Genomic DNA, 15,223 nt, shown 5'->3' on the forward strand with positions numbered 1-15,223 from the left:
TGTGTCTGCTGTCTGTCTGTCTGTGTCTGTGTGTGGTGTGGATATGTGTGTCACAATGAGCATGTGGAGGTCAGAAGACCTCCAGGGAGCCTCCACTCTGCCCACTCAGTGCTGAGATTGTAAGCACACCCTGCCACACCCACCTTTTATGTGACTTCTTCAGATCATGCTTGGCTGGCAAACACTGCACCAAACTGAGCCGTCTCTCCAGCCTCTATTTCTTTACTTGTGAAAAATATGCATTCAGAAATACAGATTAAGTATACAGATTAATAGATAATTATAAAGGAACCATCCATCTCACCAGCGATGACATTTGTTAGAATATGGAAGACCAAAAGTATGCCCTTTTTTGATCAAAACCAACACCCCACCACACCCCACTGCACCCCACCCCACCATACACACTTCTGGCGGTTGTTCATCAGTCTGTATTTTTATTTTGTATGTGGTAATTGTGTGTTTGCGTTTTTGACAGTTTCAACAATTTATTTCTATCACTAAATAATGAACGGTTGGACTTTATCTGAGTGGGAATGTGGTGAATATAGCATCCTTTGTCTTCTTCCTTTTCTTCAGTGGCCTGCTTGTGACCTTTGTATTCTTGTACGCAGCTGTACTTGGCTTATTTTTGTTAGTTGTTTATGCTGTTGTAATCTTCTCATTCTTCCATCAAAGGAGGTCTGGATTGTTTTGAGTTGGGGGTTATTGTCATGTGGCTGCTGTGGTCTGCATACCTAATGTGTACGTATGGGTTCTCTAGGACAGATTCCAAGTGTGGAATTGCTGGGTCGTGATGGAGCAATAACATCTTCATTAATTAATGATAGTCTTGTTTGCAGCATGCTTATGTTAAAATTCCCCTCCAGTGTGTACAGGTCTACATGATGTATGCACGTTCTCTTTGGTTGGCCCAGCTGCCCTCTCATGTAGTGCCTTTTAGTGTTTGCCAAGCCGACAGGGGTGTGAGAATGTGGTGCTGCAGCCTGCCATACTGAAACTGCTCTGGAAACTTCCTGTGCGTTCTTTCTTTGAGACCCTTGCAGTTGATCTTAGTTCCAGTTCTAAAACTGGGAAGCCGACGGGATCCCACGATGCACCTTTGCATTCTAATGCTGGCTCTAACACCAAGATCACTGTGGCATATGACCTACCGAAGGGAAAACAATGTCTCTAATATCGATGGCTGTTAGGCTACTCCCACTGGAAGCTAAGAATATCCCATTGTGCTCTCGAACCTCCCGGCAGATCTAACAAAGCGTGCGTGATTCCTCAGTGACTTTCATCCACAAATGTGGAACCCGTGGATATGGCTGTAGAAGACTGTCTGTATCTCTGTTGACCTGTGAGGACAGTCATGTATGCCATCAACGGAAGTAGGACTTTGATCCTAAATGAATGTTAGTGGTCTGTTTTGTGACGACAGTGTACAGAACTCATTTCACCAGAATTCCTCTTTTGTTAGATGCCAGGTTTGCTATTGGAAAACCTAATTCATTCAGTAATTTCTTCCTTCTTTCTTCATTCATTCACCCATATACCCATCCACCCATCCACCCGCTATTGAATGCCTGTTGAATATTGAATCTCAGCTGATGCATGAGATGGACATGATGCCTCCCTGCCCTCCTTGTGCTTAGCTTTCACACTAGCATGGGGTGCTTCTGGACAGGATGCTGGAACTGTGAATGTTGGGCGTTTGCCCACTTTTCCCACCATCTTCATTGTCATCTATTTTTAGCAACAGAATAAGCCCCCGTTCAAGTATTTTTTTCTTAACACAATCTCAGCAGAAATCTAAAAATACAAGCCAGGTTAAAGAAAAATGTATTGTGTTTGGCTCAACACAGAACAGCTCAAGTCCTACCATCTAGTGCAAAGTTCCTCTCACATAGTCTAGGTAGCAGCCTGGCTTAAGAGCCAGGGACCTTACCCCCTGTCCTTGGTCTGCCGTGACTTCATACTCCGATGGTGTGCGTGACTGTTCCTCACTCTCAAGTATAATGCGCAGACCTCATGAACCATGGAGGTAGGAACGGCGCCCTTTTTATCCCTTTCCCATTTTTGTCCCAGATCTCTGTGTTTGGGACCCATAAATGAGACCCTATAGGGCACTCGCATACTCTAGATCTCTCCAACTTAGGTCCTCTGCATTTTACCGTCCCTGCCCCAGCTGAGATGCTAACAACGAGGGGATCTCAGAAACAACCCATGTACCCCCCCCCCCAAGAGGTGTAATGGAACGGGGACTAGAAACACACCTGGTTAGAGTTGTTTGGGCAAATTTTGTTAACTTGGAATCGCATACTCATGCTTCATTTTCCTGTGGATAGAGGGCAATGTTTCCACCATAATTCCAGACTGGTGGCAGTTTTGCCTCTGTCAAGCTAAGATGCTGGGGCACCAGTGTGGATACACATCTGTGCCCATGGACTTACCCACCCTCTTTGTTTGGCTTCTCTCTTTCTTCTCTCCCGTAACAGCTTTGGTAATGTGTGCCCACATTACACAGTGATGCTGTATTGAGCAAGGCCCATGTGTGGTCTCACTGGGAATGGAGTAAAACATTCCGGCTTTTTGTACGGCTGTGTAGAAAAGGGCTGAGCCCTTAGAATAGAACAGTGCTCAAATCTAGAGCCCAAGTGGTCAGTCTGCCCACACAGACTCCGTTAGCTCTGTGCCTTCTCCACGATCTTTCCATTTCTGAATTCCTTGCTCTACTTCTTTTCTCTTGTACATTTTAATCCCTTTATCATTCAACTCAAGGACAAAAATAAAAAAAAAATGCTTACTCAATAGATAGGGAAAGTACTAGGGTGGGTTAAGTGTGCCAGGAATTGTCCAGTGGGGAAGCTCTCTTTGGCACCCATTGTACTTAAGGGTTATTTATTGAATCGGAATGCCTTTGGACCCCGCAGACGCTTGCCCGTTGGGCACACTCCCCGCCTTTCTGTAGGGCCTCTCACTCCCACCTTCTTCCGTGTCTCTACATTACCGGCCCACTTGCAAAGCCAGTCTGGTCCTCTGTTGAATCCCACAGCTATTTATTTCAGTTTGCTCTTCCTAAAAGTGTGCAATTCAGAGTCCCGGAGGCCTGAAAAAGACACTGCTCCTTTGTGGGTGTTTCGATGCAAACACAGTGCTTATCTATAGAAAGTGGTTGCAGAAATTTAGACTTATGGCCAGGAAGGATGTGTCATGCCAACCAGTCATCCTTCCGGATTGACAGCGGGATCCTGTAGGCTCTGTATGTAAACGTGTGGAGTTTGCCTGCATGGTTGGTAGAGCTTTAGCTTGGGGCTCTTGGAGGTGAGGGGTGACTTGGAAAAGAGGTCTTTGTGCCTGTCTTCACAGATGGCACACAGCCTTTCCAGCTCTTTCTTTTTTTTTTTAATTTACTTATTTATTAAGGATTTCTGCCTCCTCCCCGCCACCGCCTCCCATTTCCCTCCCCCTCCCCCATCAAGTCCCTCTCCCTCATCAGCTTGAAAAGCAATCAGGGTTCCCTGACCTGTGGGAAGCCCAAGGACCGCCCACCTCCATCCAGGTTTAGTAAGGTGAGCATCCAAACTGCCTAGGCTCCCCCAAAGCCAGTACGTGCAGTAGGATCAAAAAACCCATTGCCATTGTTCTTGATCCATATCTATCACCATGCACAAAACTCAAGTCCAAATGGATTAAAGACCTCAGTATCAGTCCGAACACACTGAACCTGATAGAAGAGAAAGTGGGAAGTACTCTACAACACATGGGCACAGAAGACCACTTCCTACGTATAACCCCAGCAGCACAGACATTAAGGGCCTCATTGAATAAATGGGACCTCCTAAGACTGAGAAGCTTCTGTAAAGCAAAGGACACTGTCACTAAGACAAAAAGGCTTTCCAGCTCTTTCTGTTCCCTTCTCTATTACCCTTTTGTACCACACTTTATAGGCAGGTTCTTCTCAGTTGAACGTAGATGTTTCCGTTTCTGGGATTTACCTGACTATTGGAAGCTTCCTTTTCTCTTTTAATAAAATTCTCTTTTTCTCCCATTTCTTAGCAGATATCTGGAGCGATCACTCATTTCAGACGGATCCAGATTTACCGCCGGGCTGGAAAAGAATCAGTGACATTGCTGGGACCTACTACTGGCACATCCCAACAGGAACGACTCAGTGGGAACGGCCTGTCTCCATCCCAGTGGACATCCAGGGTTCTAGGAAAGGCTCTCTTAGCTCTGTGACGTCATCTCCTACCCCAGAGAATGAGGTAAAGCTTAGTAGATGTAACTCAGTTTCCCTTTAGACTAACAGCCTCTGCCCTGACGTGTCACCGAGGGAAGCCTTTTGACGGCCATGCATGTTGTGTTTGAGAGCTCAGCAATGCAGCCTCTTAGAAAATAGTGTTAATGTCTGTCTGTTGTTCAGGGCTATTTTCACTCTTAATAGATTCTGGTCTCTTGACACCCCATCCTAGGTACCAAAACAAGAGGAGCTGATTAATGGGAAGTGGTTAAGTTTCCCTAGGGCTCACGGAGGCTGCCATTTACTCTGCAGGTACCATTGCATGGTGCTGGATCCATGAAATATTTACGCATAGAAGAACATCTCTTGGCCAGACGTGTTATAATTACCACGTATCTTATTAGGCTTGGGTTCATTTGCTAGCATGCAGAAGATGTCTTGCAGGAATAACCCTTGAGAGCACTTAAATGCTTAATTCCTATTTAAGGAGGAAAAAAAGAGATGTGTTTATTTAGCAGAAGTGACATTATTTTGGAAATAATTAGCAGCGTAAATTCCGGGTATCCCTGAGGAAGAAATCGGGATGTTTAAACAAAGAATTGAGGCCTTAAAAAATTTCCTTGTGATATCCATTCATGTAATGATTCCTGCAGCAAATATTTGTCAGTCCTAGTAATAGCACGCTCAAGAGAATTATCACCAGGAAGGTCACAACCATGTGACAGCTCACTTCATTCATTCATTCATTCATTCATTCATGTTTATTGCTATTGATGGCTACTCTAGCAGGCTCTCTTTCCTGCCCTCTCCCCTTTCTTCTGTTGATACTCTTTTGTTCTTTAAGCAAGCCCATTTTCTTTTGGTTTGAGAAGTGAGTGCTTTTGAACTCTACCAAACTGTCCCGCCCCCTCCACTCCTGTCATCCGTCCTGCCTTTTAAAGTAGCCTGCATCTCATTCCTGACTTTTCTGATTGGTGACCTGTTCTTCTCTGGGAGGCAGGAAGACTGGTATTGTACCCAGCTTTCTGCTTTAGGGGGCTTGGACGTCTCTTTCCCAGCCCTAGCCCCGGTTCTCCATCTTTAGACAGAAGGGTTGGCATTAGGTGTGCTGTGTTTGGTAGACAAGAGCCTCGGCTGCTTTGGGCTCTGCCCTGTTCATCAGGCAAGTGATTCAGCGCAAGTGAAGCACATAGGATTTTGCTGACTAGCACTAGACGGTTTTGATAGCTGCCATTGAAGCCTAATAGTTCTACATCCTAAACAACTTCTCCCCAGTGACTTATTCACCCTGTGTTAGGTGTGCTTGGGATAAAAAAGTAAGCCAGTGCAGTGCCAACCTTCAACAGGTGTGATGTGAAGGCGTCTGCATCCCGCCCCATCTCAGACATACCCTGGACCTGAACTCTGCACTGCGGATGGGCTCCCTGATGCAGAGTTAGCCAGTATGTGCCTCTGGTCTTGCTATAGCGGGCTGAGTTATTCTGTCCTAATTGTTTGGTTGTATCTGACAGTAGAGAACCCACAACCAGGAAAGTCCATTACAGGTGGGAAAACTAAGACACAGAGCTCGCAGGGACACACAGCAGCACCCAGAGCCTCGGAATCCCTGGCCAGGATTCCTCTCAGTGTCTCTGCCTTTAGGTTTTCAACGTCCTCTGCCTCCTGTTGTCCCTAAAGTCGGGAGGTTGAACTAACTCAAGACCCACTACCTATTCCAGGTGCCTTGTGCCCTGCATACTTAGAAGAAAGTAAGTCCTTCTTGTGCCTGCCTGGGGGCGTCCAAGGCGTGTAATCTGAGATTGTGTGTATTGGATTTTTATGTCTTTGATTAACATGGTCAAGCTTCATTTCAGTGTTGTCTATAAACGTCTTAGGAATGTAGTAGGACTAGGCAGCTGGCACTGGGTAAAACTCAGGGAGTAGACAGTGTCTCTCATCTCTGAGGCTCTTAGGATCCACTCTTGCCTGTCCTTTCCCATTCTGTGCCTGCTTCCTCCCCCCACCCACTGTCCAGGGCCCCTTCCTAGGTTCCATAGGACTCGGAGCGTTCAGCCTCCGTGTTGCTTATGAAGAATTGTTGGGTCTGAACGGGTACCTAGTGTTAGAGCACTTGCCCAGCATGCACAGGGAGCTGGATTCTGTCCCAGCACTGCAAGGGACAACATTAGAGTAGTGTTTTATAAACACTGTGTTTGACCCTGCTAGGGCTCTGCCATGGCAGAGAAGGTAGCCTCTGAGAGTCAGGAGTTGAGCGGCCGTGTCGGTAGTGGTACTGGTCCTCTGGCTACTCTGCCTTCTGCCCCCTCTTGTTTCCATGTGTGCTTACTATGCAGTTTTCCCCCTCAGTGGAACGTTTTTTAAATGAATGATTTTAGAAGTTTCAGACAGGCGGTGACTGACTCATACCCAGCCTTTGTTTGGTTGTTTGCAGACTTATTTGTTTATGTTTTTACTCTAATGCTGGGGATCCAACCCAGAACCTCATGCCGGGCAGGCAAACACATTACCACTACCATTTTGTGGAATATTTGCTGGTTCATACATTCATTTGTCCGCTGATGCATCCATTCTGGTACCTCACAGAGCTACTAAGCTGCATTCCCCAGGCCACCAGCCCTCTGATGGACAGACATTTCTCAGATGAGTAGCTAGCTCTTCCTCAGTTGAACCTTTAGGTTGTTTGCTTCATGCACAGTTTCCGCCATACGTGAGGCATCTGCTAAGTCAGACGTCCCCGCAGACTGCAGAGGCCAGTGCGTTGTCACTACAGGAGCAAAGGGATGAGCGGACAGAAAGGAGATATAATTGGGGGAAGCAGCCTGCCACATAATATACCCAGGGCATGGGAACCTTGAGGGTGACCCTACACCGTGGGCCCCAAGAGGGTGCACATGTATTCAGGGCTCAGCCAGGGTCTTGTCCCATTATTCCCCTCAAACACACACCTGTCACCAAGGGTGGTTGTCACTCCCGAACCGAGCTAGTATTGGCAGAGTTAACTTTGAACCATTACCCCCTGCTCCCACCCGGGAGTGGACACGCTATATTAGAAAGCGTGGAGATTCTCTGATCTCCACATCTCACCCACAGGGAGGATGGTGTGACACGCAGAGCCATCCAGAAAATGATTTCTTAATAACGTCGTCCCAGGTGCCGATGACAGCGGAAGAGAAATGACTATTTCTCCAGCGCCAGCTCTTTGATCCCTAAATAGAATCTATTTCAACTAATTTCAAAACATGAGGGAAAAAAAGAGCAAAATGTTAAGAGAGCGAGAGATAGCGGTAGCTTGTAATGTGTCCTATCAGAAATGCATGTTTTCACTGAGCTTTCTTGTGAGCTGGCTGGAAAAGAAAAATCAGATAAATAAGCGCCAAATCTGTTGACGGCACAGAAACTTGAGGACCGCAGGCTTCCTTACAGTTTGAAAATTTTACATCTCGCTTCCCAAAGTTCACCCGGGAAGTGTTAAGCACATCGAATAATGTTTCCATTTCCAGTGCACGTGCCAGCCGGTATCTCTGAAAGTTCATCAAACTGGCCGAGAAGTATTTGCTACTGAAACTTGGCCCACATCACTGTTCCTCCCCTCCCCTTCTCTCCCCAGCCATTTACTTGTTCCAAATTACCTCTAAAATTGTGTGGATGTGGAATTTTAAAAAGAGGGGAGGGGCATACAAGATATATTTTATGAATAGCTCTTGGCCTGGGGCCAAGATTTGCTTAGAATCTTTCTGTGGAGATTGCCAGGGTTTCTTAAGAAGTGTAGAGAGTGAGACCCTCAGAGGAGACCTTGTCTCCTTAAGTCTCTCTGCTTGCTAACGTGCTTGTGACCTAATACACTTGATAACCTAAACAGTTATCAGCCCCAGGGAGAGCACAATGTCCATCCTCGAAACCTAGGTATTTCCATGTGTCCCTGGAGTAAGGTTGCCACATCAAAGGACCATTCTGTCATTTCACCAGTCAAGTGAGTATGGCACCCAAGGGCAGGAAAGAACCTCAGAGGTGGGCCTTGTAGATGCCAGGGCAGCATCTCCCAGCCTGTGAGCTGAGGGCGAGTTCCTGGACCTTTTGTTGGTTCTGTTCCAGATGCAGAGCGCTACAGAGATTTGTAATGAGCAGAAACGTATTGCCTCGTAGGCTGGGGGTCCGGGTTTGAGAAACTGCATCTAATGAGAGCCTTCTTGCTACTGCCTCATCCTCCGAGCAAAGAGGAGACCAGAGGACAGACTGGGACTGTTAAGTTTGAGCACATTGGTGGTTAGCATTAATCTCCCACCATGGAGCTGATGACCTTACCACCTCCATTAGTCCCCATCCCATCCCTAACACTGCTACACAGGGATTATTTCCCAAACAGGGTTTTAAAAGGACCCATCTCAGACATAGCACATGGTTAAGACGGCTTCCTCCTAAGGCTTTCCAGGCCCTGAGAATCCATCCTCAGGAACACATTGCTGGCTTTTTGAAGAAGGACCTTTTCCAGCTGAAGGTCACTGGTCTGTTTCTCTTTGATTTCTGGAGTTGTTAACATATTTGGAGCAATGGATGCTGTACCCTGAGCATCATTTTTGGAGCAATGGATGCTGCACCCTGAGCATCATATTTAGAGCAATGGATGCTGCACCCTGAGCATCATTTTTGGAGCAATGGATGCTGCACCCTGAGCAGGGCCAGGATAAGGACTGGGAGGTAGTCCAGCTACAACTCTACCCCAGGACATCTCGTGGCCATGCCAGATTTAGCCACTCTGCCTAGAAGGTTCCCAGGCGGGTTGCTGCTTACAGAAGAAGTTCTCTTTCCATTTCCTCTCATCTTATCATGTGTCATTTCCTACCTGAAACATATGTCTCACCTCCTCTTTCCTTTTTGCTGCCTTCTCTTTGTACCTCCCCCCACCATCGCGTCCCCATCTTTTCCATTCTACACTGCAGACTAAAGTAACTCTAGGCTTTCTGGTGAGCCAGAGAACCTCTGGTGGGTTTTTTTTATTATTATTATTATTTTGTTGTTATTCGCTAACATTATATACTAGAGCTGGGTTGTAGCTCAGGGAGAGTGACTGGCTGACATGCTCAAGGCTTTGGGCTTGAGCTGCAGCACTATAAAAACAAATAAACCCGATTATTAAATAGTTAGCTAAATATAGAAAATATTTTCTCTTATTAAAAATAATTAGCTATACCATGTTCTTAAAAATTTAAGAAAAAGTGTGTATTGTTCTTTGTTTAAAATGGGGAAAAAAGAAAAGTTAGGGTTGCTTTTACCAGAAAGGAAAATTTTCATCTTTGATATCAATGAATTGTTTTAAAATGGGGCTTAAAAAGAAATACCTTTGGCTCAGTCGGAATGAGCTTGCCATTATTCCTCACTTGAGTCTTGCAACAAATGCTCACTGTTGTTAACCTTCAGCAGAATCATTGCATAAGGCTTTGTTTATGTAGACGTAGGTGACCGCCCAGCGGCTGCCAACTGACTCCATAGCACAAGAGCTGGCTTCATAGAGGCCTAGAACCACAGTCAACTTTCCCCTTACAGAGACTCCTGTGTCCAGAGAGCAGGATATAAAAAGGCATAAAATCCGGCACCCACACAGAGGCCTGTTTTCATTAAGTCCTGAAGTTTTTCTGAATGGTCCATTTAGAATATTCCTCCGTCCTCTCCTGTCCCAACACAGAGCGTTTCTTAGATAATTTCTGATTCCAAGTGTCTGTTTTCAGACATCAACCCCTCCTTCTTTCGTCTCTCTCTCTCTCTCTCTCTCTCTCTCTCTCTCTCTCTCTCTCTCTCTCTCCCCCCCCCCGCCTTCTTTTCTTTCTTCCTTTTCTTTTCTTTCTCCCTCTCTGCACCGTGCCCCCATTCTCTTCTCATTCCCGCTTCTTCGCTTCTTCTTTCCTTTTCCTTTGAGGTTTCTCCACACAAACATGCCTTAGCTTGACTTTCTTCAGATCCACATCTGATGCCCCTTTTCAATGTTCAACCTAAAGGAAGAATGGGCGCCACCCGCCCTGCAGCCAGGGTCCTGATGTGGAGCCGTGGGGGGCTGCTTGGAAAAGACGCGAACAGCTTGATGTTTCCTCTTGCACTTGCTGCTCACAATTGCTGGGAGCATTTTCTATAGCTCCAGAGAGTGACTCTGAGAACAGGAACAGTGGGGCTGCAGAGAGAACCCAGATGTTAAGAGGACTCCCCTATCTTGCAAGGCAGCCGGGATTGGTTCTCAGCACCCACGTGATAGCTCACAATCCTGTAACTCCAGTTTTCGGGGATCTGATGCCCCCTTCTGGTCTCTGCAGGCCCCTGCGTGTATTTGGTGCGCATACATATACTCAGGTGTATATACACATGTGCACTTTAAATATATATATTAAAAAAAAACACAGGAAAACGCACATAGCTAAAACCCTGTACCTGTCTCAGGCTCCCAGCCCTTCTGATCTAAATGGGCCACAATTCTCCCAAGTTACACTTCTCAGTGGAGGCCGAACACGCTTTGAGGGACATGGAGTAAGGAGAGAGCTAAGATGGGCGACATTTTTATCTTTATATTTACTGGAAGAGATTAGTTTTCGAAATTAGTCTGGGGATCTGCAATCGTTTGTATTTGAAAGTGGCAGTTCAGGCTCCCTGCCCAAAACAGAAAGCCAGTTCTGTTGCCAGTGGAGGTGGTGGGCAGAACCTCTACCCTGCCGCGTCTGTCCGCAGAGTTAGCCAGTCCACCATTGCCGCGTCTGCAGAGTTAGCCAGCCCGCTATCCCACAGGGTTTAGACTGAAGCTGATTTGTTTTGCTCTTAGTGAAAAGCTGTCTTAAGTGGCCTGACTATAAGTTTTGGGTCACCCTTCGCTACTCATTTGCTTTCAACTGCAGTTGAGAAGTTAGTTACATGGTAACCACCTTTCCATTGTTGATGTTTCATCTGAGGGGAGATTGACTAGGTCAGCCTTGAGTTTTAGTCCTTTCATTTAGCTCCATAAATCTAGAAAAATATGTGAGTATTCCCTTGGCACAGTGGGGGGGGGGGGGGAGTTTCCTCCTTGCTGGGATGGCGGAGGTCTGTGGTGAGAGCTTTCCCACAGGCTCTGTGCTGTGGTCTATAGCCATTTAGAAAATCACTTCCCCGCCAGGTGTGAACTCTGGACAGACTTGCAAGGCCTGGAAGGAGAGCGTTTTATGAACAAGTGGTTCACAGTATACTGGGTGGGGCTGCCTTCCATTATGTGGAATAAATCCCACCAGGATGGTGACTTCAGCCTCTGCCCCTGACTGAGCTTTTGTCCTATTCCCTCTGTAGGTAACAGTAACTGGACTCCAGTTTGTGCTCTTAGATACGGGCATCCCCCAGTCCCCAAGCCAGCCTAGTGACATCCCTGACCCCTCTTCTATCTCTAGATACATGTGTGTGGTTGTATGTGTATGGAGGGTGTCTCAGAGGAATTGTGCAGACTGGGGATTGAAGGCAGGAAAGCATATGGCTTCCTTCTGGGACCACATTTAGGAAATAACCGCACTGCGTCCTAATAATGTCGAACCATTTACTTTGGTAGGTAATTGAGGCCTGTCCTGGCCAGGTAATAATCTAACTTAGAGAGAGCGCTAACAAGTTACTATTAGATTTAATTTGTTCCCTAACCCATCCTGTGAATATCAATGCTAACAACAGTGTCTTGTGTTTTTTTTTTCTTTTTCTCCTTGTGTTTTTTTTTTCCTTAAATCAATGTGCTTTTTTTTTTTTCCTGTGTGAATAATTATATGTCTAGAAACAGCCATGGAGTGACTTTGCTGTTCTGAATGGGGGAAAGATTAATAGTGACATTTGGAAGGCAAGTATATTGTCAGATTTCAGATCATTTCATCTTGTTTTGTTCCTTTCTGCATGGCTGTGGCTGTTTAATTTTCTCCTTCGTGAATATCATGCATTCTGCAGGGACAGAGCCGTGGGGCTTCTTGCCAGGGGCGTGCCGCTCACATTCACATTGTCTGTTTTTTTCTTTTTTGATGTCTTCCATTGTGAATGACTTCAAGCTGGTGTGTCCCCGGTCCCCTATTGTCCTGTAAGAACCAGAGCTCGTGAACCACGTCAGCACGCGGCAGCCCTTGCATGCCATTTTCTGCCTGAGCTCACATCCACTCTGCGCTTCTTGCTGGGGCTTTCGCTCCTCTTTGGTATTTGAGGCAGGGTAATGGGTCTTTCCATTGTGCCTTAACAGAATCTTTTTCCCTCCAGGATTTGCACGCAGCCACAGTTAACCCAGACCCCAGTTTAAAAGAGTTTGAGGGAGCAACACTGCGCTATGCCTCCTTGAAACTGAGGTAGGAGGGTAGCAGGGTTTGCCAAAAAGGGTGGTTGTTTCATCGGGTCTTCACAACACCGTTCTAAGACCAGTTTTATGTTTTCTTCCTAGAAATGTCCCTCACGCTGATGACGATGATTCTTGTAGTGTCAACAGTGACCCAGAAGCCAAGGTTTGTAAGAAAGATGCTTTTCAGCAAAGAGCTTATATTGTCATGTCAGAGTAATGGCTTTGAATAACGCCACCCTCCCCCAGCCACTTCCTAAGTAATTATCTTTTCATTGTCTCTCTCGTCTCTGTGACATTTTAAGAACACCCCTCTTCCAGCTTAGGTGTGTGCTATTTCTGCAGTCACCACCATGCAGACTCTTACCATGCTGTCCAGTGACAGGAGAGGTGGCCCTCAGTCAACCCAAAGATGGAAGAGGAGATAGCCGAAATGTATCAGTAGAGGTGTGGGGCTCTGTGGGCTAAGCGGTTGGAGTGCGTGTTCCGGTCACATGGGTCTCAGCATAGAGCAGCTATGGGTCATTATTAGGGAGAATGGGGCACATCCTGAGGAGAACCAAGTCAGAAACTTGAAAGGACATCTTCAAACTGAAACCTGCTTCAAATGACCTCCGTCCGACCCCTGATCCAGAAGGTCTCCCATGGTGAAGAAACTAACTATGAGGGGAAGGGGGCTGCAGGGCTTTGGTACCTTTATAGTAATTACAGTGCACATGGGCCTCCCGGTTTCTTAGAGCCTGCAACTGTTGCCTTGTGCTTCGTTATACAATCATCAGTGCAACTCAAGAACACATGTGCATACAGGCACACGCACACGCGCGTGCGCACACACACAGACAGACGGGCAGACGGACAAACACTACAAAAGATATTTAATTCCATATTGTATCAAATTATAAATATAGTGTATGAGGTACAATCATCCAAAGGACCCGAATCTGGTTTCCAGCAGCTAACAACCACCTGTAGCTTTGCTGACATCTGTTGGCCTCCATGGTCACACCTAAGCAAGAAGTTTGTACTCTCTCATTGTGTGTTAAAAAATGATTTTTATATATATATATGTTCACATATCTAAGGCCTACGTGCTAGGAAGGTAAGAATAATTGCTAGACCAGTTGTCTGGTGAACCCTGTAAACGGAAATGGCAGCGTCCATACAAGCACACATGACAGAGTATGTGTATAACTCTGAAAATGTCTGTGAGCCTTCTTCATGTTTTAGACATTAAATACGTTTTGTAATTGGCAATCATCTGTGTGTGAGCTTGTATGTAATTCTGAAACCTAATCTTATTTTAAATAATTACAATTCACTGAAGTTCTCAGGCTTGAATCTCCATATGCCCTTCACCCTGTTTTCCCTAATATTAACATCGTCATAATCATAGAGCCGAGACGCAGTCGGTTCCTCACTAATATCCTCTCTCTCTCTGCCCCGGCGTCCGTTGATTCTGTGTGCAAATAAGGAGCACTTTGGAAGTTCCTGCACATGGCCCTTTCCGCAGTTCCCTGGCTCAGCCTCCTTAACTTCATTATTGCTGGCCATTATTGTTATTTAATTAGTAGCACTGTCCCCTCTCCCCCACTTAGGCGTGGCACCGACAGCACGGTTCGAAACACTACAGAGCAGAGCTACAGCTCCCTAAAAATGGGCGTCGTTTTTCTCTGTTCAGTCACTGCGTTGGTAGAGGTTGCTGAAGCTGATATTGCTAGGTCTGTGCCATCAGACTTATGGCTTCTGTCACTTCCTGGAAAACTGCTTTCAGGAAGCCTGCAGTAGCATTCAGTCCTATCGATAATGCTGTAGCTTCCCCATCCACGATAATACCATAGCTTCCCCATCCACGATAATACCGTAGCTTCCCCATCCACGATAATACCGTAGCTTCCCCATCCACGATAATACCGTAGCTTCCCCTCCACGATAATACCGTAGCTTCCCCATCCACGACAATACCGTAGCTTCTCCATCCACGATAATACCAGAGCTTCCCCATCCACAATAATACCATAGCTTCCCCATCCACAATAATACCATAGCTTCCCCATCCACGATAATACCGTAGCTTCCCCATCCACGATAATACCGTAGCTTCCCCATCCACGATAATACCATAACTTCCCCATCCACGATAATACCGTAGCTTCCCCATCCACGATAATACCGTAGATTCCCCATCCACGATAATACCGTAGCTTCCCCATCCACGACAATACCGTAGCTTCCCCATCCACGATAATACCATAGATTCCCCATCCACGATAATACCGTAGCTTCCCCATCCATGATAATACCGTAGCTTCCCCATCCTCCCACATCGCAGGTCACCCGGGGCTTTGCCGTTCTTTATCTGTTTGTCTTGGTTTTACTGCATATGAACTATTACTTTCTAGTATTAAATTTCCCCTCTCCCTTCACCTCCTTGCCTCTGCCCCTCCTTCCCTGTATTAAAGATTCAACCCCATAGTTGCAGGCTTGCCAAGGACATACTCTATCACTGAGAGCCATGGCCAGGCTTAAAAGTCCCTTGTTAAATGATCATCAAGGAGGGCATTCCTTACAGAATAATTTAAAGCTCTTAAGTAAGCATTCTGTTCTCCTTTGTCCAGCTTTTCTTCTACTGTCCCCTCTTGACTCCAGGATATAATCCACGAAGCCACTTGCATTTATTCCCTAGAGGTTTTTAT

The 15,223-nt window shown here is 46.2% G+C and overlaps 1 protein-coding gene across 12 annotated transcripts in view; it reads left to right on the forward strand.

The window, feature by feature from the left end:
• The window catches only part of Apbb2 (amyloid beta precursor protein binding family B member 2), a 320,293-nt gene that overhangs the window by 218,294 nt on the left and 86,776 nt on the right, over positions 1 to 15,223 (forward strand). For 5 of the 12 annotated variants that reach the window (XM_075943293.1, XM_075943299.1, XM_075943298.1 and 2 more), the window contains 4 exons: positions 4,045 to 4,253; positions 11,991 to 12,053; positions 12,458 to 12,543; positions 12,636 to 12,696. In XM_075943293.1, the coding sequence (XP_075799408.1) occupies positions 4,045 to 4,253; positions 11,991 to 12,053; positions 12,458 to 12,543; positions 12,636 to 12,696 (419 nt within the window). Of the gene's footprint in view, positions 1 to 4,044; positions 4,254 to 11,990; positions 12,054 to 12,457; positions 12,544 to 12,635; positions 12,697 to 15,223 lie in introns of those variants that run through there. The other 7 variants (XM_075943296.1, XM_075943300.1, XM_075943301.1 and 4 more) reach the window with 4 other exon arrangements.

Source organism: Microtus pennsylvanicus, chromosome 12, assembly GCF_037038515.1.
Source record: "Microtus pennsylvanicus isolate mMicPen1 chromosome 12, mMicPen1.hap1, whole genome shotgun sequence".
Classification (NCBI taxonomy): domain Eukaryota; kingdom Metazoa; phylum Chordata; class Mammalia; order Rodentia; family Cricetidae; genus Microtus; species Microtus pennsylvanicus.